The sequence below is a fragment of the Lacerta agilis genome, chromosome 1, assembly GCF_009819535.1.
Source record: "Lacerta agilis isolate rLacAgi1 chromosome 1, rLacAgi1.pri, whole genome shotgun sequence".
Lineage (NCBI taxonomy): Eukaryota > Metazoa > Chordata > Lepidosauria > Squamata > Lacertidae > Lacerta > Lacerta agilis.
In genome coordinates, this window is record NC_046312.1 from 1,336,325 (window position 1) to 1,360,982 (window position 24,658).

General features: G+C 47.4%; 1 protein-coding gene across 1 annotated transcript; it reads left to right on the forward strand.

The window, feature by feature from the left end:
• Positions 1–330: 330 nt before the first annotated feature.
• On the forward strand, positions 331–24,246 carry TOGARAM1 (TOG array regulator of axonemal microtubules 1). Its single transcript, XM_033172478.1, has 22 exons — positions 331–1,536; positions 4,402–4,453; positions 7,798–7,932; positions 8,771–9,055; positions 9,645–9,907; positions 10,210–10,442; positions 11,130–11,230; positions 12,227–12,391; positions 12,858–12,956; positions 13,801–13,979; positions 14,961–15,117; positions 15,499–15,576; positions 15,783–15,936; positions 16,052–16,157; positions 17,444–17,679; positions 18,594–18,752; positions 20,058–20,184; positions 20,978–21,099; positions 21,264–21,456; positions 22,371–22,590; positions 23,002–23,088; positions 23,462–24,246. Exons 1-22 carry the CDS (start codon positions 331–333, stop codon positions 23,713–23,715), a joined length of 4,611 nt encoding a protein of 1,536 aa, XP_033028369.1. The 3' UTR covers positions 23,716–24,246.
• Positions 24,247–24,658: the final 412 nt, after the last annotated feature.

The following is a 24,658-nucleotide window of genomic DNA, read 5'->3' on the forward strand; positions in this document are numbered from 1 at the left end:
CCGCCCGCACCACGTGACCGCCGCTCTCCTCCTTCTCCTCCTCCTCCTCCCGGCTGCGCTGCTGTTGCTACTGCCGCGCCTTGCGTGTCCCTCCGCGCAGGCGCAGTGGGCGCGGCCTCGGCGGGCTGCCTGAGGCGGCGTCTCGGCGGAGGAGGAGGAGGAGGAGGCGGCGGCTGAGGCGAGGCTGGGGCGGCGGCGGCGGCGGCGCTGGTGACGCGTTTCCCTGGAGACGGCGATGCTCCCCTGCGCGGGGCCCGGCGGCGGCGGGGGCGGCGGCGGCGGCCTGGGGTCGGTCTGGCGTCTGAGCCGGGCGAGGCCCCGTCGGGGGTCATGGCCAGAGAGGAGCCCGAGGGCGGCGGCGGCGGCGGCGGCGGCGCTGAGGCGGAGAGGCCTGGCCGTGAGGCGCCGGGCGGCGGCGGCAGCGGCGGCGACTGCTCTTCGTGCTCTTCATCCCCTCCGCCGCCTCCCCCCTCCGAGGGCCTCCGCTTCGGCCTGGTCCCCGCGGAGCTCCACGCGCGGCTGCTGGACCAGCGGGACTACCGGGGCCGCGTGGGGGCGATGGGTCAGCTGAAGCGTGTGCTGGGCGAGGCGCCGGCCGCGTCCCTGGCCTGCCTGCCGGCGCCGAGCCTGCTGGGCCTGCTGAGCCTGCTTCGGGCGCTGCTGGACGACTCCAACTTCAAGGTGGCCCTGGGCGCCCTGGAGGCGCTGCGCCTGCTGGCCTCGCGCCTGGGCCCCGCCGCGGGGTCGCGCGCCCGCCTGGAGCCGCTGGTGTCGGCGGCGGCCAAGGTGCTGGGCGACGCCAAGCTGGCCGTGCGCCAGGAGTACCGGCAGCTCTTCCTGGCGCTGATGCGCGCGGCGGGGCCGCAGCCCGTGCTGGACCTGCTGCTTCGCCCGGAGCACCTCCGCCACCGCAACGCGCGCGTCCGGGAGGTGGTGCTGGCCATCTCGGTGGCGGCGCTGCTCACCTTCCCCTCCGAGGACTTCGAGCTGCCGGCCCTGGCCGCCGCCCTCGCCCCCGCGCTGGCCGACGCCAAGCGCCGCGTGCGCCACGCCGCCCTGGAGGCCTTCGCCGTGCTCGCCTCGGCGCTGGGCCCGTCGCGCGCGGGGACCCTCCTGGAGGCCGTGGACGCCGTGGAGCTGCGCGGGGACGGGGAGGGCGTGCTGGGCGCCGTGCAGGCGCGGCTGGCCAGGAAGACGCTGCCCAGGCTCACCGAGAACTGGTTCGTCGAGTACGCCGTGCCGCTGCCCGACTCGCCCCACGGCGGCGGCGGTGGCAGTGGCAGCGGCGGGCGGGCCGGCCCCTGGCCCCGCGGCGCCGACACGGACTGGCTGCTGGAGGGCAACCGCATCCAGAGCGCGCACAGCGGCTCCGCCGGAGACAGCGCCTCCTCCGCCCTCGCGCCCTTCGCCGAGCAGGGCGGCGGCTGCTGCCCCAGGAGGGTCCTCAGCGCCGGGAAAGGGAAGCTGCCCTGGGAGAGCGACAGGCCCGCCGCCGGGCGCGGATGCTGCTTCGCCAAGGCCAGCGACGCTGCCACGGTGAGTCCCTGCCTCCGCTTCACCGGGTGCAGCACATGCCTTTTAGACATACACAGTTTCGGAACAGGGTAATTCAGTTTTACAAGGGTCTTGGGACTGCTAACCCCTTTCCAGTCCCCGGAGGGGTGCCAGGGTGTCCGCACACATAGTTTGCAAAGCTGGTTTACTGTCATAGACCAGCAGTTCAAAAATACCTGAAATACAGAACTGTAGATTTTGGACTCACAACCGTCCATGGAGGCGCAGGTTAATTCTGTGTCCAGGGCAGCTGTCGACCAGCTCCATCTGGTATGCAGGCTGACACCTTACCTGCCCACAGACTGTCTCGCCACAGTGGTGCATGCTCTAGTTATCTCCTGCTTGGACTACTGCAATGTACTCTACGTGGGGCAACCTTTGAAGGTGACTTGGAAACTGGAATTAATCCAGAATGTGGCAGCTAGATTGGTGACTGGGAGTGGCCGCCAGGACCACATTAACACCGATCCTGAGAGATCTACATTGGCTCCCAGTACGTTTTCGAGCACAATTCAAAGTGTTGGTGCTGACCTTTAAAGCCCTCAATGGCCTCGGTCCTGTATACCTGAAGGAGAGTCTCCACCCCCATCGTCCAGCCCAGACACAACTATCTGATGTTTAGGAGATATCTGAAGGCAACCCTCTTCAGGGAAGTTTTTAATGACTGATGTTTTAATGTATTTTTAATCTTTGTTGGAAGCCGCCCAGAGTGGCTAGGGAAACCCAGCCAGATGGACGGGGTATAAATAAGTAATTATTATTATTATTATTATTATTATTATTAAACTTGACATCCCTCTGTTGAATGGCTTCTGCAGCCTGCGGTAGCTGAGGGTGGGGACACAGATTTTTTTTGGTAGGGTGCAACAAGGAGAGCTGTGAGGAGGGGAAGCTTGGCAGGTGGTTTAGAGAAGCAAGTGTGTTGGATGGGGCAGGTATAGAAGATGGAGTGGTTCTTAGTTCAAGGTACGGCGACAAAGGGTACATTCATAGCCTAAATATATGTAAAAAAATACAAAAATTGTCCAGTAGCACCTTATGGACCAACTAAGTTTGTACTGTGTATCTGAAGAAGTGTGCATGCACACAAAAGCTTAGTCTGCCTCTAAGGTGCTACTGGAAGGAATTTTTTTATATTTTGACTGCATCAGACCAACACGGCTACCTACCTGAATCTAGATTCATAGCCTTTCCACCAAGAAACTCAAGGTGGCATGTGTGGTTCTCCCCCTTCCCATTTTATCCCCACAACAACCCTGGGAGGTAGGCTGGGAGAAGGCAGTGACTGGCCCCCAAGGTCACACACAGTGAGCTTCATGGCTGAATGCGGGGTTTGAACTTTGCTCTCTCCCATGTCCTAGTCGGACACTTGTAACCACTATGCCACCACTGGCTCCCATAGGGTAGGTCAAGAAGAGGAAATGGCTAATCGCATTTTCTCCAAAATGGCACCTGCCGAGTGGTGTGGATGCTGCAGCTTCAATGGTGTGGCCTCTGCACTCCACAGGAGCCGAGGGGAGGGAAAGCTCAGCAGGCAGTTTGGAGAAGGAGGTTCATTGGATGGAGCAGCCATAGAAGAGGGAGCAATCCTTGAAGTTCAAGGTGGGGTGACGAAAGGGTTATTATGACTCTAATATGCCTGTGGTTAAAGGCTAATAGTTCAGCGCATTAGAAGCTTGAACAGCGTTTTTTTTAATAAGGTAATGTAATAACTTTCAGCTACCCTTCACACACTTCATCTACCCAGATATGTTTAGGTTATGTCAGCTGAGACCAAAAAGAAGGGTGGGAGTTCTTGTTACAAAAGGTTATTTGCCTCATCATCCTGGAGGCAGTTTTTCATCCCCCATAGACCACCAGGCAAGTAGCTATTTGCAAGCTTGTGCTATCCATTAGACCATCTTTACTGTTTTATTATCTAGATTTGCTGACCATCCTTCATCACATACAGTGATCTAGAGCAACGGTTTCCAATTGGTGGCCCCCAGCACCCTCCCCCAGGGGGTCTGTGGGGGGTCTGTGGCACATACCCGTCAATTGTCCAGGACATCCCATTTTGGGGCACTGTACTCTCGCACAGGTCACATGACTAACCAGATTCATCATAAAGTGAGACTCAGATTGAAGCTTGAATTTTGCTGGTACAGTATCTGTAGAATTTCAGGGAGGAACTATTTGGTGGTTTCTCCACTGTAATTTTGCTTTAAGATTATGATGATTACTGCTACTACTACTACTACTACTGGGCTTGTTTGTCAGTTGAAAGATGGATTTAAGAAGTATAATTCTCATGGTCGGGAATTGATTCTTGAAAGTAGCAGCAAAAATGTTTCCCAGGTTCATGGAGGAAATTAATTATTACCTTCAGGCACATTCCAGTGAGCTCATATTTTGCTACAAATTAACAAAGTTGTTCAGTAATAGCTAAAAGAATTTATAATGAGGAATGTTCATACTGATCCAGTAACGGTAGTGAAAGGTAGGGGAAGACTAGCAGCTGCAGAAATACTGAGAGGAAGAATAATATAATGAAAAATTCCTCTCTGTCTGATCAGCTTGCAGATTGTGTGCTAGGAATTTAATCTGACTCCCAATTTCTAAAGGTAATCAGGTTTGTGCTGTCCCAGGGACTGGTGGAGGCAAAAGTGTGGTACTGTACTTGAAAATGCTGTAACTTTTGTAAGATGACTACTCAATTAAAACATTTATCCTGCAGGCTCCCCGTGGTCTCCCAAGGTCCAGATTCAGCACGGTTGTCCATTGCATGTGACCACATAGCTTTCTAGTTTTACAAGGAAGAAGGCTGAATTGCATTTTAATGTCTCCTCTGTCCTGTTTCTCTTGCAGCTCTCACCATCAAATGATTTCCTGCAGTCTCCAAAACTGAGGCCTTCTCAAGGTAAGTGCTACATATGTGTGCAGACCCAGGTGACTCACTGTCATGCGATGGTGCAAAGGAACGAAGAGGGGTCCCTTTCCTCCGAATCTTCCCTTTGCTCATATGACGACACAGGGGGTGGCATTCCTCACCCCCAGCTCAGCGCTGAATCTGGGAGAAGTGCTTTCTGCTAAAACAAAGCCACGATCTGTTTTTATCACAATCCTTTTTTAGAACCTATTGATTCTGCCACATCCTGGACTGATTTGGCTAAGCCATGGTTTGTTTGAATATGTAAACTCTTGCCAGTAGACTAACTGTGGTTTGTTTCAGCGATGGGTTGGCATTGCATCTGAAACCAACATCCTTGCTTAATCTCAGTTTGTTTGGCCACTCCATACCAGAAGCATAGCTGTCAACTTTTCCCTTTTCTTGCGAGGAATCCTACTCGGAATAAGGGAATTTCCCTTAAAAGGGGGGGGGGAATTGACAGCTATGACCAGAAGCCAGCCAAGCTACAAAGGCACATGACAAGAGCCTTTGCTGGTCTGTAAGGCAACCTGTGATTTGTTGAACAAACCATGTAACAGCTGTTTTCAGTAGGTATTTGCAGGGGGGGAGGTGGCCACATTGCAGAAATGAAAGGAGGGTGGATAAAAATCAATGATTTAAAAAAATAAAAAAATGATTTTTTAAATTTAAATCAGATTTTTAAAAATTTAAATTGGATTTTTAAAATAAAATGCTTTTGGAGGAAAAATCTTTCTAAAGATAGTTTTCTATTTAAGTTACATTATAGTCCAAAGGCAATTCATCAGGATATAAGGATTTGTTTTAAGTTTTTCATGTTTGCTAAAGCTCAGTCTAAGTTTTTTTTTAAACTGTTTAACAACATCAGTTAAGAAACATGGACACATATGCTATACTGTAATGTTATTGTTTTAGTTAAATAAATTGCTTAAATTGTTATTAAGGAAATTATTTTTTTTCCCTTCCAATAAAGTACAGCAGAAAAGTTGTCCAAATATAACAGTTAACTTACTGAACCTCACAATAATTTCATAATTATCTGAAGCAGTGTGCATGCACACGAAAGCTCATACCAAGAACAAACTTAGTTGGTCTCTAAGGTGCTACTGGAAGGATTTTTTTATTTTTTATTTTTTCACAATTATTGTTCTATGTATTTCTTATAGTATAACCAAATCAGTAATTTTTGATATAACTGTAAAAACTACTCCGAAAATTTATTATTCCAAAAATGAAACCTTCATCTGGTTGTAAATATTAAGATTATACCAGCAAGAATGAGTCTTTCTGTAAAAAAAATAAAATGATTTAAATCAAGCCTTACTGACTAGTGATTTGAATTACCAAAGAGCAACCTGAGCACTAATTTGGCTGCTTTAAGGAAATGGCCCTGAAGAAGCTGCTTCTGTTGTCCTGGAAGCCTTTCCAAGAATCTTGGTTCTTTGGCAAAAGCCCTAGACACTGAATGAAAAGGTCTATGGAAATAGCAGAATCTAGGGCAAGCCCCTGAACGTCTTTTAAGAAAACGTCGTTATAATTATTCCTCCATTGCACAGTTGAGTCCACTCCTTGCCCTTTTGAGTTTTTCTGTGCCATCAGAAAGGTACTGCCTTTGTTGTCTTTTCTTCGCCTGTGAAAAACTTTTGGCTTCCAGCGAGCCTTTTATGTGGTCTTCACTGGCACAGAAATTGCGTTTCTATATATATATATATTTATGTATTGGTGATATTTTTTATTATTAAATTTTCATAAGCTGTTTCATGGGAAATGACTATTAAATAATTCCCCCCCTTTTAACAACTGTGGGAAAGTTCAGAGTAACAAGTGGTGGCGATGTGAGTGAGGAGAATGCCTGGAAGTTGACTTGGAGCCAGCCCACATGTTATTCTCCTATATGGGCACATTCCTTCCTTCCTTCCTTCCTTTTAAAATGGCATTTCACTTTTGAAATGAATGTATGAGTAAATAACTTTTCTTATTTGGTGAGTCCCTCATCTTCAGGAGAGATTGAACTACTTCTAACCCTCTCCTCTTCGCCCTCATAGCTAGCAGAAGTGCCAGCTATTTCCTATCCCTTTGCATTTGTGTCGAAAACGTGGTCTTGGCAGGGGGCGGCTCACTGAACCCCACTGTCTGTCTGGGTTAGGGGTAGGGAACCTCCAGTCCATGGGCTGAATTCCACCTGGCACAGGTTCTGGTTTGACCTGTGAGGCTGTTTTCCCCAGACCATGGCCACCTACCCAACATCATACGCGATGCCAGGTGTGTGGCAGGTTTGATTGGATGCACAACTCAGTTCCCCATAGCGAACTTGAGTATACCGTTTGAAGTTGCCACCCATCAGCTGGCAGTCGGTGACTTCAAGCCTACTAGGTCAGGTGCACGGCTCAGTTCCCCAGTGAATAGAAATAATTCCCTAGTGTTCTTTAAGCTAGTGGATCTGAAAGTTGTAACCAGACAGCAGGCAATCCCTGGAAAAGTGCTAGATCTGCGGAGAGGCTTCCCAGTAGCTCAGCCAGGTGGATCTCTGGGGAAAATGCAGGGAGGGGAGGGGGTGCTGCAGCTGACTTCAGATGTGTTTAACTGGTTCTTAGGAAGTTATTGCCAGGCCTGTGCCAGTCCTTGAGCAGGAGAAGTTAATGGGATTGAGTCTGGAATGGTTAGCATATTTGTAATAGTGACTCCTGAGAAAGTTTTTTGCGCTCTTGTAGTAAGAAGGAGCCGAGCTTTGTCACTTTAGTATTGAAAAGGCCATACTGGACAAGACCAGACTCGCTTTGCTTCCTTTTAATTGGCAGTCCATTGTGCTCCTGCCTCTGGGTGGACTCTGCCAGTTTAGAGGGACTTCAGAGTTCATTTAGGGATGAGCTCAATTAGAATGCAAGCATGTGTGTTTGAGGGGGGAGCAGGAGACGTGAAGCTGCTGGATTACTTTCAGTTGTATGTTTTTTGTTTCTTTTTAAGGGCTGCTTTTGATTTTTATCTTCCCCTGTCCTGGATCGATTAGGGCAAAAAGTACTTAGGAGCAACTGCCGTGCCATTTTTGATGTGCCCCAATAAAAAGGAACTGCCTTTTCTGCATCTTGCCAGTTAAATTATTCTGCCTTGTGCACATGAAGAAAGCTTGTTGTAAGGTTGCCTTGGGAGCTTCTTCACACTTGGTGCTGGGATTGCTCACGGGACGTTCCAGAGTCCCCAAAGAAGTGTGTGAAATCCCAGAAGAGGGGCTGTGTGCTTGCGTGTCTGTGTGTGGTCTCTTTGCTTGCTAAAGTTGCTTTTAAAGTGTCACTGCTTATAGAAGCATCCTTGACTGCCCTTTCTTTTTTGCTTGAAAGGTGTGATGGCCTCTCATCAGCCTCATATTCCAGGAAAATGCGGGCTGCTTGGTTTCTCTCACACTCGCGGGAAGAGCGGCAGTGTGGATTCCGATCTGCAGTTTCTAGGACTGAGCAATCCCTGGCAGGATAAAGGTATTGTAGAATGACCCATCTTTTAAGCATTTGTGCATGCCAGACCCATTCCAGTGTGCCCTGTTGGTCGGGTCAGATCTGCATGGCAAAGCATATAAGTGGATGGCTTGCATTGATCCAGATGATTGGTTCAACTGGCGAAGCACTTGCAACGGTTTTCCAGGCCATGAGCAGAAGTCTTTCCTGGCTTTCTGCTGTCTGACATCTTTAGCCTGAGGTGCACAGAGCAGGTGCATGACCGTAGAACTGTAGCAATAATAATAGGAGTCATTGTGTTCCGAAGCCCTTTAAGCTCAAAGCTCTGTGCTGTAGATTACTTCCTCACGCAGTGAATACATGTATGGGTCAGTTTCCTCTTCTGAAATGAATGGTGAGCCCTTACAAGCAGTGAATACCCAGTGATGCAGCCGCAGCACCTTTTTTCTTCTTTTGCTTGTTAGGAAGCAGGAACACTGGCAAAGAGCATGAGGGAAGTTTGGAGACCAGCTCATTCAGCACAGGGCCCTTGATTCTTGCTCCAGAACAGCTGCTTATTCACCAAACCTATAGTGCAGAATTACATCTGCGGTAGGGAGCAGAGAAGGAATAAATTATGCAGAATAATTTATGCCAGTAAAGCCAAAGTGGCAGGACCTGTTTGTATGCCACAGACCATCAGTTAAGCAAAGTAACGTGTCCTTTTTGATACGCTTATGACTTCAAGGAAAATCTCTCTGTGTGACTGGTGCTTGAAGATTGGTTATCAGACAGATTAGACAAGAAACAGTTTTTAAATGGTTGTGTTTAATTTCATGCTTCTTTAACCTGGATTGTGCATTTCTTTCCCCCTTCCAACCAGTGTGTGCCAGCCTCAGTTTCCCCAGCAAGCCTCAGCGGACCTTCTGCAGCCCACCTGAGCATGCACCGCCTCTCCTGGGCTCCCACCCCAGCCAAGGAGCGTTCATCCTTCCGTCCTACCCATTCTCATCACCCAGGCACAGTCCAAAGCACACCTCCCCTCCTGCGGACTCGCTCAAGAAGTCGCAAGACTTCTCTAATTCCTGGCCTCTGAAGAGTTTCGAAGGGCTTCCAAAACCTAGTCATCAGAAGAAGTTTTCCAGCCCGATGGCAGGAGAGGATGCAGGTACGAGCCCTGGTGGAAATAGCTTGATGCAGTCTCCAGCAGCGTGTGCTGAACCTGGTAAGGAAGGGCTGCCAAAGCTGAAAAGAGAAGGAAAAGGAAAGTGCCACCTCACCCTGCTGCATCCCAGTCTCCAGCAAGGGGGTCTTCCTGGGCCCCAGGAGGGAGGAGGGAGGCTGGGGTCAGCACTGGCAAGAAGCAGGCAACCATGGAAATCTCCTTTGCACACTGCTTCCCACACACACTTCCTTTACATGTTACTGATCAGTCACTAAGCATCTTCCCAAATAGGGGGAATCTTTCTTTGCCTCTAGAAAGGGGCTATAGCTTCAGGAGTTGGCAAATTCCAGAGACAGGGAGTTTCACAGTCGGTGAGTAACTGGCATTGTGGCAGGACAAGGGGGGGGGGGAGAAGCCGTCTCGGGGTCTGCAGGGCTCAAGTCGTTGAGGGATTTATAGGTCAAAACCAGCACCTTGAATCATACCTGGGAAACAATATTAAAAGCCAATGTGGACTGTGCATCAGTATGTATATGAAAAAAACTCTACTTTTAAAATGTTCTGAACATGTTCTCTCTGTTTTTTGATGCAGAGGCAAAGCCACAGGATACGCCTCCCATTCAGCTGAAACCTGCCTTTGTGAGATCGCCGGCTTCGCGGAGAGGCCTGAGTGGAACAAAACCAGTGCCTCCCATCCCCAGGGGCCTTAGTCCCTTACCTGACAGAGTGGAAATCAACATAGTGGGACACAAGAACGGGGAGCCAGAGGACAACTGGCTGAATGAGAGGGACAGGAAGCTGGCCATCGATCTTTCAGAGTTGAATGTCAGTGAAAAGGAGCTGGATGAGGAAGAGGTGAGGGCTCAGTATGATATTTTTACTGTTACGAAAGGGTGAATAGCAAAATTATTTTCCTGGGCTTCCCACGGCCAACACAAGTTTGTTTGTAGTTTCTGTATTCCATGTTGCTTTCTTATCATAGGCACGTGGGGGTGGGGGGGGAGGCGGAATGGGATGAGATGATGCAACTTTTAAACAAAATTCCTGCTCTTCACTCCAGCATCCAGTCATAGGCAGGCAGCAAGTAATTCTGTAACCTCACACTTGCGCTTCCTCACAGCATCCAGCTGGGATCACGTCTCTTCCCTTCTTTTCAGATGCAGAGTTCTCTCCGCTCCTTACGTAACAGCGCTGCCAAAAAGAGGGCAAAGCTAAACGGCAGCACTTCCGATCTTGAAAGCCCAGACTCTGTCCTGAAACTTGACCTGACCTCAGAGTCTCCTTCTTGCTTGTCGTCCCCAAGCACCAGCTCCTACAGCGAAAGTGGGGTGTATAGCCAGGAGTCCGTGACATCCCCGCTTTCGACAGCCCCTCAGGGAATGAGAACAATGTAAGTGTCATTCATAGCACATGGGGGGGAATCCACAGCCCATGGCTAGGGGGTAAGGGGAGGTTTTGTTATCCCATGCGGGCCTTTTCCGGGAGGTGCTGATGCCGGGGACTGAACCATCTGGGACCTCCTGCGTTCAGAGCAAGTGTTCAGTCAATGAGCTGCAGAGGAGCAGTTCTTGTTTTCTTCTGGAGACTTCAAGGGTTGCTGAGCACTGATGGGGGTGGCTGGGGACATGTTATGCCAGTGCTCCAGATTCTGCGCTTGCTGAAGCCTTCTGGGTGCCATTCTCCAGGCAAGGCTCGGTGGTTTGTGCTCCTTGTCCCTCATTTGAACTCCTATAAAGAACAGTTAACAGCACACGCATAGAACCAGTTCATATCCAAGGCAGACACCAACTGGGATCAAGGCTTTAGAAGGCATGCTGAAAGAGAAACTTGAACTTGCTCTCCTTCTTCCGGGTGCTGGGAGCTGCTCTTGGTGGCTGTTCTGTGTGCAGTGAAACACCCACTTGGAGGGATGGTTTCTCCGGGCCATGTGAATAAGTTGCTCCATTTCCCGTGTATCCTCGGTCTTCAAAGAGCTGGCTCCTTCCTACAGATTCTCTCGGATGAGTAATAGTGAAAGCTGGAGCACTTTGTGCAGGGTAGGAACAAGTTAACAAAAGTGCCTTTCTTGCTGCCACAGGTCGGACATATTCCCTCTCCTTGGAGGCAACTCCCAGCCAATGAAGCTCTCACCAACACGGAATCGGGGTCCTATAACTGTAGAGCAGAGTCCCAGCACAGGTAGGATAGGGTGGATTTAATGGAGGCAAAGTTGTTCTGTTTGCAGTGTCTCTGGATGCTCCTGTGGGCCTCCCCTGTTGACCTTCCGGGTCATCGAAAGATGGTGGGCAGGCAGCAGCCATAGACCCAGCTAGCTTTTTAATGTGGATTTGCAATCATGTCGCATCATATGTGCGGGTTGGGCTCTAAAGGTTGGACATAATATGTGAAAATGCATATAGCAAAATTTATGTTTTCATTGGCTGGGAAAGGAAGGGAAGCCTCTTCCATGTCTCTGTTGGCTCCCCTCCTCCCCATGTAGTGACCCCCAGAAAGGATGGAGGCAGAGAGGGAGAGATGGGAGGAGGAAGGGGGGCGGAGAGTGATGCAGGCAGAAGAAAAAGGCTGAGCATGTAAAGTTGGAATTTGTGTGAATACAGGGCACATACGAAGTGACTCAGTTGCATTTCTGGGAGGGGTTGATACAATCTTATAAATATTTGAAGACTCTGCACACTAAGAAAATAAAGGCACTGCAAACTGTCAGCATATTAATTTTGATGTCCTAGAATGACTGTACATAAATATACATGCTTTTTATGAGATTTGCCTTAAGGAAGTTAATAACAACTTTGACTTGGCATTTGGCTGGTATTGGATCAATTTTATGAAGCAATGTTTCTAGAACCAGAAATTTTTTTTATCAGAAAAACATACTAGTGGAAAGTTTTTCTACCCCAGCCACATTACCTACTGGATGTCGTGCTACTTCCCCAAACATGTACTGAGACCTAAATTCTAGTTTTCCTTGAACTATCTCCCAAAGCCCATATCATACATATATTAACTCTTTCCACCTGGTTGTGACAAAAATTGGCCAGGCAGGCATACCCTCCTACAGGCAGTTTGTACATGCAGAATTCACACTCTGGCCAGCTTGGGCCTGGGGCATTTGCAAAATTAGGCGGCTTCCTGTGTTGCTCTTAGGAACAATTTGCTGTGGATTCTGCCTTCTAGGGATGTTTCATGAAAAAGCATCTTCCGGCGTGAGCATCAGCGGCCAGCGCCTGAGCTATGGGAACGGATCAGGAGATTATGAAGAGGACAGACAGAAAGTGGCATCGCCTGCCATCCTTAAAGGGCAGAGTAAAGAGCACCAAAGGCACTGTAAATCCACCAAAGGTAAGAGTTGGCAGCTGGAAGGGAGGGGCTTCTACTCTACTCCTCTAAATTTGGGCCAGGATCCTCTCTTAGTCTTCCTTTCTGATGCTCTGAGAGAGAGAGAGAGAGAGAGAGAGAGAGAGAGAGAGCAAAGTGCTACCTTCAGATGTGGTAGAATCTAGCTTTTCATTTTAAGGTTAAACTGGAGGAATGTTTCTGGGGTGGGGGATGGGAGTGATGGTGCACACTTTGGACCTGATCCAGAGCTGTGTGGTGCTACAGTAGGCATGCAGGTCCTCCGTGGGAGCATTTGGCTTTCTGAGGGTAAGTGGAGGCCCACCTAGTGTACTGGATCCACTGGTTTGGGCTGTTGATATCAAATGCAAAACCAGAAGGGAACTTTCTCAATGTCGTGGATGCAAAGCAAAAATAACTTAATGAGGAATTATAGGTAGTCTTAACACCCGGTTTTTGTTTGTTTTTCTAGGGTTTACAGGGCCCACTTCGAGTTTACAGCAGCTAACTAGCTTAGACTTCATTTCACCGAGTGCCTTGTCAGAAGACTCTGTAGTCATTGTTGGAAAAGGTATTTCGAACATGCGCTTGTTGATTACAATGCTTCTTATGCCGGCCTGAAAGTCTCTCCCCTTATACAGCCAGTCAGTCACTGTGCTCTGCAGGTGAGGAGGACCTCCTTCAGAAACCATCCTATCAGGAGGTCCACTCCACCCAAGGGAGGAATTGGGCCTTTAGTGTTGTCCATCCCCTTGAATATCGGACAGGCACTGTCTCTGTTGCCTTTTCAGCACCAACTGAAGATCTTCCTTCTTCAATAGCCCTTTTAAATTCCCAGTCTGCATCTGGAATGAAATTGTTCTTAAGATGTTTCATCGCTTTTGCCAGCTTGGACTCATTTGAGGGAAAGAGTGGGATATAAATTTCATTCATAAATAAATAAATAAATAAAATTACTGTATCAGGAAGGCTTAAAATATATTTTGCTTTATGATCCTTCTCCCCCACCCAACTCCCTTGTATGTGTTTTTGTTGGAGTGGGAGGTCACATGGACCTGTGCAAACATTTCTTGCTGAACAAATAATATACGGTACTTGGTGTGTGCAAAAAATTGCACATTGGTAGCTGTGCTTGCCTGTCCCTGCTGGCAATAAAAGAGGCAAAGAGAGGTAGAAAAGGAAACAGTCCCTGCGCACATTGAATGACCTTGGTGCTGTTGTCGCCTTGTTTAAACCTGTGCATAAAATGGTTAAAACAAAATAAAAAATAAAAAAAATCCTTCCAGTAGCACCTTAGAGACCAACTAAGTTTGTTTAAAGAAATAATGTGTGCCAGAAAAAACAACAACATTCATCATGAATGTTGGATCTTTCATGATATCCCAATGAGCCATATATATATATGTATATTTTAGGAGTGTTTGGAAGCCCGCCTTCAGCTCCATTAAGTTACGGCCAGTCCCTGATATTCTCCATGGAGAATGGAGATGCACCTTCATTCAAGCAAAGCATGGAGCCGCTTTCCGGGATCTACGGGAGAGCCGTCCAACAGCAGAACCCTGCACTTTATTTTGATGTGGAAAACGAAAGAGATGTAAGAATGGAAAATAGGTTGCAGAAGGGGGACTGTCACAAAGATGAGCTTTCTGAAAATGCATAATGCACCTGTGTGCCACGGTTGCTACGATCGCATTTTGTTCTTGTTGATGTTGTTTAATGTGTTAAGATGTTGCATGTGGCCAGAAATGCGCCTACAGATATTGGGCTCAGGAACGAATTGCAAATAGTTCCTGATACATACTGCGGCACAGTGACAAATGCCAACATACATGTAATCCCATTCTGTTATCCTCAAAGGCTCCAGCAAGTTTAAACAATGAAGCACAACCTTTTTTTTCCACTAGGCTAGATAATGCTGAGCGAGGCCCTATTTTTTTCTTACTCTGGTTAGCAGAATAAAGAGAGACTTAGTTTTCACTTTTGTTCATTTCTCCTTTGCGCTGAAGTATCTGCTACAGCCATCTGCAGTCTCTTAGCAATTGTTGACCACTCAATAGCTTATCACTCAGATGGATTTGCAGCGTCTTGCAAAGTGCATCAGAGTTAACATAGCAGCCATGGTGTTATTTGCATGACTGTTTCTTGAATCATCTTGTTTTTCTGCTGTGGAAATGTTCTTTGAGAACCAAAATGGTGTGGGTGTGAGTTTGTTTGTTTGTTTGTTTGTTTGAAGAGGTGAGGAAATGATTGTGAGGGAAAGGGGACTTCTCCTGTTTCTTCACTGGAGTGCTATGTCGCTTCAACCTTGAAGATATTGTTGGCCTCCAGGAATGAAGTCAGACAGCTGGAGAATCCATCAATAATATTCAGAAATTTTGACTCTTAGGTGTGTCTTGAAGACTTTCCATGCCAACGGCCCTTCGTAGCTTTTTTATTTTTGATGAGCCTGGCGCACACATTTGACTTTTTTTTTTTTCATTTTTTGTTTTAACATTTTACGGCACCTTGATATTTCTTGATACGGTGGGTATAAAAATACTTATTATAAAAAAGTACATTTTCCTGTTCTATGCAGATGAAAGTTGCCTTATCCAAATCTGCGCGGGAGAAGATGAGACAGAAGAAGAGAGAAGAAAAAGAATATCAGGAAGTTAGAGATCTTGAAAGAAAGGAACCGCACACTTGGGAACTGCTCAAGCACAATGAATCGGAGAAGAAGACCACCGAAACCAGTAAGCCAAGTTGTTGTTTTTAACTGCTCTTGCAATGCCACCTTGTAAATAAGCCTGTGAAAGTCACTGATCTGCAAGTCCAGCTCCATCACTTATTTCTGTGCTGTGCATGGAGGGAGAGGCCTTTCTTTCCCTGCCAGGCTGCTTGGTCTCTGTGTGCAGATCGCAGAGGAAGGATGAAACGCTGGAAGCAACAGTGCTTTAAGATCCATTGAGCTCTGTTTCTTATTCCAAATGCGATTTCCTTCTGGTGCGGTTCGGGGTCTGCCTAGCACTTGTTTCTCTAAATCGGCTGGGAGCTGTACAAAGATTAAAAGAGGCCTGTGGTTTAAGTAACTTATGGAGATGTGTTGTTAATGAAATCTGGTTCTTTGCCCTTAGGAAATGCTGCTTTCAGTCCTCTGCTGAAGAGAATGTCAAGCGTAAAAAGGGCACAGCCTTCGGTCTTGCTAGAATCAGGTGAGACTTCGCAGCTCAAATATAAAAAAGAGATTGTTGCAGTGTCGCGTATTGTGGGGTGTCTCAGGTTGCTTCTACCATTGGGAGCACCTGGCCATCCCTGGGGCTGGGGCTGCATCTGGTTGCTCTGCCTATGCAGCCACATGCTTGTCATGTGCTACAAGTCCCATTGCACTTTTGAATCCCCAACTGGACAATGCTTGCAGGTGAAGTCTCTCCGGGTCCACGAATGCAGTTGAAAGATCGGGTGCTGTCTGTCACGCACAGTCCAGAGATAATGGAACCATCCGAACTGAGACCCTTCCCTAAACCCGAACTTGCTCTTTCGGAAGCCCTGCATTATCTTGCTGAAGATGACTGGTAAGTGTCCCAGGTTACCTTTCTCTTCTCTGTTTTTCTTGACTTTGTCATGCAATCAGCAATTGGAATTGAAGCTGCTTGCATAGCTTTGTGTTGTTTCCATTTTCAAACACAGGGAGAAGAAGATTGAAGGCCTGAACTGGATTAGGTGCCTCTCTGCCTACCACCCTGATGTGTTGACGGCAAAGCTGCACGAAACCAGCCTGTCGGTTGTTCAGGAGGTTAACCTCACCTCTCCTATCTAGATCTTTTCCTGCAGTTTCTTGGCAGATGGTTTTGAGGGGAGCATTGAAGGTGTAGCATTGCAGCCATTTTCCTTTTTTTGCGTTTGGCACCTCAGCTCCTCCTACACCTGCCTCATTTTTACCTCCCCTCAAGCCTGTATCTAAAACTTTGATTGTTCATTCAGCTTGTTACTTCCACAACTGATGGCAAAATCCTAACCACAATTCAGTCCCAGCTAAGAGGGGTTAGGGTCACAGCCTAAGTTTGCCAGCACATAGGACAGCAGATAATTTTATGTAACACGCTAGATACTGAAGTTGGGATTTTGCTTGGCTGCTTTTGCATGTCTGTCAATTAATGGGATGCAGGTAAAATACTATTTTTTGTGTGGCTTTTCTGGCCTACCAAGCCTAAGCAAAGATGGTCCTCAAATTCGGTCCCTCTAATTACATTGGCATTTTCTAATGGACTGAGTTGGGGCTGCAGGTGGTTCTGAATTCTAGAATGACAGCCCTGTTACTTTTTAGTGGCAAATGAAACAGTTGATTTAACAGAATGCATATACTGCTTGAGTGTAACAAAACCTTTGAGCAGTTTGCAAGAAATTAAAATTATCAGTAACTATAAGTAGTTAAAACATTTGAAAGACAACTAAAATCGGCAGTAAACTAAAAAGAGATTAAAACACATCGGCTTTTACATGTCTTATGTAAAACGTTTTATGCAGGTGCTGAAAAGACTATAAACAGTATACCTGCCTAATTTTAATAGGCAAGGAGTTGCAAAGTGTGGGTGCTGTAAACTGTTCCCAATCTGTTAAGGGTTTTATATATACCAGTAGTAACACCTTGTGCCTTGCCCAGTGGCAAATCTACAACCTGTGCAGATCTCTGAGCACATGCTAATGCTGACAAGGTCTCCTGTCAACAGCTTGGCTGCAGCGTTCTGCACTAACTGTAGCTTCCAGGTCAAGCACAAGGAAAGCCCCACATAGAGTGCATTGCAGTTATCCAGTCCTAGAAGTCTCTCCCACTCCAGGAACAGTTGTGGCTGCCATGCCAGACACTGGGCCTCCTGTGGCGAAGCTGGACCCAGAAGCGCCCTCAGACTGCAAACCTGCTCCTTCAGGGGAGAGCAATCCTGTCCAGGGCAGGCAATTTACCATTTTCTCAGGACTAGGGAAACATTCTCAGTGCCTCTGCTGTCTCGTCTGGATTTAAGGCAACTGTTGCATTTGCATTTTGCCCTCATCATCCGACTCAAGGTCTTTTCTTTCGCACAGGTGAAGAATTTGCGTTCCGTTGTGTCCCGAGCTGCCGTGGTTTGCCTAGGGGACTTGTTCAACTTCCTGAAAAAGAGCATGGATCAAGAACTGGATAACACGGTGAAAGTCCTCTTGCACAAGGCCGGGGAACTGAACACCTTCATTAGGGAGGATGTTGACAGAGCCTTGAAGGCCATGGTGAACAACGTGACACCAGCACGGGCGCTCTCGTCTCTGATCAACGGAGGCCAAAGGTGAGCCTCTTGGAAATGTTGCACTGGGGCTCTTCAGAGCTTCTCCTGCTTCTTACTTGCTCCTTTGTGGGCCTCTTCGTTGTCTAACAAATGTAGTTCATAATAAGAGCCAGTGTGGTATGGCGGCCAGAGTGTTGGACTAGGACCCGGGAGGTTGGGGTTCAAATCTGCACTTGACCATGGAATTCACTGGATACGACCTTCGGTCAGTTATTGCCTCTCAGCCTTACCTTCCTCATGAGGAGGAGGAGGAAGACTAAGTGTGTCACCTTGAGACCTTGGAGGAAAGGTAGGGTATGAATGAAATGAAATAGCAGTAGTTAAGCCTTGCTGTGTGAGCTCCTCTGGAAGAACTGGGACTCGCACGGGAGCACTATTGAGATGAAGTCCGGTTAGAAATTCGTGCAAGCTGTTTTGAAAGGTGTGCTTAGTAGAAAGTTAGGACAGGCAAATTCTATGTGAGTGCAGAAGCCCCGTCACATAAACCAGTCGCTCATCACACTTCAGAAGAGTGTTTCTTTGCTGCAACAGAACTTTGAGAGAGCTGCTTTATTGCTTCCCCTCATGAGCAACAGGGATTCATGTGAGTTCTTCCTTGGTTGCTGCTGCTGCTGCATGAAACAAAACTGTCCGTTGGTGAAAGGTTTCGTGTCGGTGCATTCCTACAAGGCACCTGCTCTCTGGTCCAGATTACGTTGGGAGAATGGAGCGGGGCTGATGATTGGTCAGCCAGCCAGATCCACTGCTTTTACTCCAGATGATCTCCACATTGCTGTAATCAGCAGCTTAAAGGAAGGGTTCTGGTGTGCAGCTGTGGAAGTTTTTATGGTCTGCTTTCAAAATAATTGTTTCAAGGCCAGATCACCACACACGTCTCTCTTGCGGATGTTTTCCTTTCTTCTCGTTCCCATTAGCCACTTGAACACAGCAGTGAGAAGATGTGCGGCCCAGCACTTGTCAGATGTGGTGGAGCACATGGGGCCGGGCCGAGCGTTGTCGGGCATTAAGGATGTGACCGACAAGCTTCTGTCTGCAGTAGCCAAATTTGTCCAAGACGGATCACAAGAAACAAGGTGAGTGAGCAGATGCAGAGCGAGAAGGAATACGGGCACTTGGTAGGATGCTGCGGTCTCCAGCTTGTCTGGAAACCTAGATTCTAGCTTCGCACATGAAGAAATGATAGATAGATAGATAGATAGATAGATAGATAGATACTTAGATACTTTATTGTCATTGTACGTACCGGTAGTACAACGAAATTGAATGTGAAGATGTAATGGCAGAAATAGTTGACAGATCAGAGACAAGGAAGGAATTGAAAGAAGCTCAGGTTACATTTTCCCCAGCTGGTTTTTCATTCTTGAAAAATCCCAGTATAAGTTTTCCACATTTCTAAACTGGTTCAGAACGAGAGCGTTGAGTAGAAGTGCGGTTTGTCCTCCAGCTGCAGTTTTATGCATGTTAAGTTCATGCGAATTGGTTCATCACCAGAGGCACCAGAGGCAAATTACTAATTGACATCTGGCTCCAAATACAGTTATTGTCGTGATACTCAACTTTTGTTCTCACTCCTCTTAGTGCTCTTTTTTTTTTTACACACGCAGAGAATACATTTTGTATGTACATAATTGGCAAAGCCAAAATAATTCATATGAGCAAGGTTTTATATGAATGCCTTCCTGTGGTTCATTGTACCATTGGAATTGTTGGAAGAGGGATCCCAAGGTTCATCTAGTCCAGCCCCCTGCAGTGCAGGAAACATGAGCCCTCAAATACTTCACAAATAGGATACAGGGGTGTGTGAGTGTGTTATTGTTTTTATTTTGATTATATATTTTGTGGTTTTATATTTTTATTTTGTTCTGTGAACCACCCTGAGACCTCTGGGTATAGGGTGGTATATAAATCACACATATACACACACACTGTACAACATAGCTTTGTGGGGAAGCTTGTACCCACCTGACCCCAAATATGTGTGAAATTAAAAGTAATTGGAAGAATTCTTAGCTACAGTTGTGGCATTTGAAGACCCTTAAGTTTTCCAGCCTGAATGTTTATGCATCCTCACATCCCTTTCTGACTGGCTGCTGTTGTTCCCATTTTACAGAAAGACGTCTTTGCTTAGAGCATATATTTATGGTGCTTCATAATGGACATCCCAGGGAGGTGGGGCAGGGTGTGAACAGCCCTGAGATCTACGGGTGAAGGGCAGTATACAAATTAAATAGACAGACAGACAATGAGTCTGTGACTGAGCTCAGGTATCCTCAGTCAAGCGTTATTATTATTGTTGCTGTTGTTATTTTACTAAAGTATCTGGCCTGACAGACATGCCTTGGGTGTAAATCTACTCGGTTGATTTGTGGTGGGTGCAGGTACTATGGACGGAAGATGCTCTTCACTTTGATGACACACGCAGACTTTGACAAGATGCTTGAAAAGTATGTGCTGCCAAAGGACTTGCCTTATGTGAAGGAGACCGTCAGCAGCCTGCGACAGAAGGTAGGCTGTGAAGAATGTCATGCCATGTATAAAAAGAAGAGGTGGGAAGATCTGTCAGATTTTGGAAGTAGTGATGAACTGACCGCTATTGCCAAGGTTCTGCCAGCTTGACAATTGCAGCTTCTCTTTTGAAGAGTCGGGACAGAGAGCAGAGGTCTTTGTCTTTGCCGTGTTCATTGGTTGTCACTTAGATGAGACCTTTGTATCCCACCTAAATACCCAGAAATACTTTACACCATATATGATACTCTTCCTGAGAAACAATCCTTAGTTCTAATTATCACAGACAGTGAGGAAGCTCCCTGGTCTTCCCTCAATAGCTTTTCACAAGTCCTGCTTTCTGTCTCTGGCTTGTAAGATAATTAGTTGGTCCATGTTACAAACAGACACAATTAGTTGGTCCATGTTACAAACAGACACAATTAATGCCCTTTCCACCAGTTAGGTAGAGAAGGTCTCACAAATATTTTTCCTTGTGCACCCCCAAAATTTGCTCTTCTGGTGGAAAGAACCCCTGAAACAGCACTTGGCAGGAGATTGTTCTGTCCGGCACGTTGATGTGCTTGTGCAGACGAAACATTTGCAGTAGCACAATGCTGAATTCTACCCTTAATTTTTTTTACCCAGGTGCCCTCTTGGAGTTGTATCCAACGTTAATCCTACTCAGAGAAGACCCCTTGAAGTTTATAGACATGACTATCTTAAGCTCGTTCATTTCACTGGGCCTTCTCTGAATAGAACTTTGTTGGATATAACCCAAAAGACCTTCCCTGTCTTTGTAATGCAATTTCAGGGTCTGGGAGAGATGCCGATAGTCACACCCTCAGCCAAGGGCGGAAGAAGGGGTCACGCCAGCAACATGGACAATTCGAGGTCAGCCTCTGTGTCGCGAGAAGCGCTCAATGCTGGCGACAGGTACAGTTGTGCCTTCCTGCTTCAAAAGCTTCCGGGGGGGGGGGGGCTAAGGAGTTGGGAATCTCTCCTGCGCAGCTCTAGAATCTGTTGAACTATATGGGCCTTCTCCGAAGTTATTACAAAGGCTGCAGAAGTAGGAAACCTCTTGACGTTCTTCTTTTCAGCAGAGAGATTAGAGAAGTGCGCGAAATGCCCCGGAAACTAGCTCCCCGTAACGCCTTGGAAAGTGCGGAATACGTGAAGGTCATAACGACGCTACTGAATGCAAAAGATTTCCGGGATCGAATTAATGGAATCAAGCAGCTGTTGGCAGACACAGAAAATAACCAGGACCTTGTTGTTGCAAACATTGTGAAGGTAACTCTATAAAGAAAAAAAGCCCTCGACATCCTTGTTGGAGCTAGCAGGGGATCCACGAGATTTAAATCGGAAAATATCATGGCTCTGAGGGGAAATGGAGGATCACTCTCAACAAAGGAGGAGCCTGTTTGACGCTATAGGTAGAAGCACAGCTATATAGGGGGAGAAATGATGCGTGTGGGGTTCGACCACCATTCCAGCTAGCTGCAACTGGCAGCAGTTCTCAAAGGGCCCAGGGAAAGAGCTCCCTTGAGTTGGGAATGGCAGCAATTGGCTGTGGCGTCTTGCGGCCCCACCACTGAAATGTACATGAAAATGCACAAGTATCCAATCTCTTTATGGGACTTTGCATGCCCTGCCGTCCTCCTGGACACATGGCTCTGCTCACCCCTTTGCACCATGGGATTTGGAGGACCAAGGCCCCTCGTGGCCTGGGACTGGGCACCAGGGACTGTCGCTTGGTTTCTCCCTGGCACATGGATGTGTTGCAGAGCCTTTGACAAGTTAGCCTTCTCAGTCTTGGCTGTCTATAAAACGGTCAGTAAGAATTTACCACACTGCAGAATGAGCAGGAGAACAGGTCGGATGGGAGCCTGGTTTCCCCCATTTCCTTTTTGGTTATCTGATGTTACGTTGTTGCTCATATATCGTCTATTTCTTAAACAAAAGAAGCCCAGAATTCTAACTCCTTCACTGACTGTAGTTTTCAGAGATGATGGGATGCACGCTGACCAGAGTAGCCTCTTCTTTTGTTTTGCCCTCCCCACAAGTGTTGGGAGTAGGCTGCTTGGTGTGTGCTGTTGTCATGGGGCATCAGCCGCATTTAGACCAGCATGCACAGCCTGGTCAGCTCCCTGCATCTGCATGAGGGAATGGGCTTGCAGCTGTTGTGGTCCTGTGCCCTTTTCTAGATCTTTGATGCCTTCAAGTCCCGCTTGCACGACTCCAACAGCAAAGTCAACCAGGTGGCCCTGGAGACGATGCACCGCCTGATTCCTCTGCTGAAAGAGAAGCTGTCCCCCATTATCAATATGCTGATACCTGCCTTGGTGGACAACAACCTGAACTCCAAGAATCCAGGCATCTACGCCGCTGCCACAAACGTTATCCAAGCTCTTTGTCAGCACTTAGGTAATGGGACCTTTTCCGCTACCAGCCATGCTTCAGAAAACAGAATTCGCAGCAGGTTTGGGGCTGAGCAGCCAGGAACTCGTTTCTTTTCCCACTGCTCAGTTTACGCATCTGTTCACTGTGCAGATGTTGGCACACTGGTGCTTTGTGTGAGCTTGAGCGTGTGGAGGAATGTTTCCAAAGTGGAGCAGGCCTTCAGCCAATTCTGATGAGGGGTGTGTGTGTGTGTGTGTGTGTGTGTGTGTGTGTGTGTGTGTGTTTAGGATTCCAAAAGCATTCTGTGCACTTCCCTGCCAGGGAATTCCAAAATAGTCCTTTCCTGGCTATTCTGCATCAAACACAGGATGTATGTAGCCCTCTTGGGACTCCCGTTGAGTTGGTTTTCTGTGTCCCTCCTCCCTCTGCATCTAGACAACTACCTGCTGCTTCAGCCGTTCTGCACAAAGGCCCAGTTTCTGAATGGGAAAGCCAAGCAAGACATCACGGAGAAGCTTGCAGGTAAAATGAATGTGAAATAGCCCATTGACGTCCCATCCCATTATAACAGCTGAAAGCAGAGCAGGAGTTTAAGCTTAAAAACAGGAAGCCGCCTCACAGTCAGGCCATTGGTCCATCTAAGGCAGTACTGTACACGCACTGGCAGCAGGGGTCTCCCTAACCCAACCTGGGGATTGTAGCCGAGGCCTTCCTCTGCTCTGCTGCTGAGCTGGGCTTCATTGATGGCCTTTCCAGAAGATGCTCTGACTTTGCATGCTTTCAGAGTTGCATTCTTGCTTGAGTTGGGGAAGAGGGCCTCCTGCCGTGCATTTGGTGTGACCAGTTACTCCCCCCCCCCCTCTCCGTCTCCCCCTTTTTGTTGTTCTGAATCCAGAGCTGGTGGTGGAGCTGTATCCTCGCAAGCCTCACGCTGTGGAGCAGAAGGTCTTGGTGGTCCTGTGGCACCTGCTGGGCAACATGACGAACAGCGGCTCCTTGCCCGGAGCCGGCGGGAATATTCGGACAGCCACTGCTAAATTGTCAAAAGCGCTTTTTGCACAAATGGGTCAGAACCTGCTGGTCCAAGCTTCGTCCCAGTCCCCCCACATCAAAAGAACTCTGGAAGAATTCCTTGACCAAGCCAGCTGAAGCAGACTGAGCAGACGCAGGTGTGTGCATGAATAAATGCACCTACATGGACAGTACGGTTCCTACAGGTTACTGAATAACTGACGGCAAACTCTTTTTCCATGGGGTCGAGTGGAGCATCCCCCCCTCCGCTGCATTCCTTCACAGTGCCTGTGCTTTTCAAGTGGATTTGGATTGACTGCTTTTATTTACTGGGTTTATCTTCCCCCTGGTGCACGTCCTAGGCCGAAACCAAAATCAGTATGATGCTTGGGAACTTTCTCCCCTCTGGTGCTGTTCCAAGAATTCTCTGGAGTTGGGGAATGGATGTCTTGCGAAAGCAAAAGTCAGCTCTGCTTGTTTGCACTCTTCTTTAGACTCAGTGGGACAATGCCCTGTGTGTGTGCTAACGAGATGAGATTTTAAAAATAGGAATAGTTCTAATCATGAAATCATGTTATGACATGTCTTCTCATGTAGCCTTAAGAGGGAGGGGGAAAAACTTTTGAGAGGCACATTTATAAAGAACAGGGTTCTGCGTGATGTTTGTGGGGGGGGAAATGTATTTTTAAAATCAGTCCCAGTCATGATTGTGGAGTGTTCGCTTGCTTTTGCTGCTGCTGTTGATGTATTACATCTGCTTGACAGTTGGGCATCATTATCTGCACACTCTTGTAAAACTTTTGACAGGTTATAATGAAGCATATTGACCAAAATTCATAGGAAACAAATAATTTTTACATATTTTGAACAAGTCTTAAAAGAAATGTCACGTGTTGAATATAGCTTCCATATTTTAGTGTGAAAAATACTGAATTTATCTCTATCCAGAATTTATAAAGGTGTTAAGTTTTCTGCCCTGCTGTGCAATTCTCAGCGATCTAGTGCCAGTTGTTCCTTCTCCTGTCGAAATTTTACCATCTAAAAGTACTGTATTCATTTGAAACACATAAAAACAAAATGT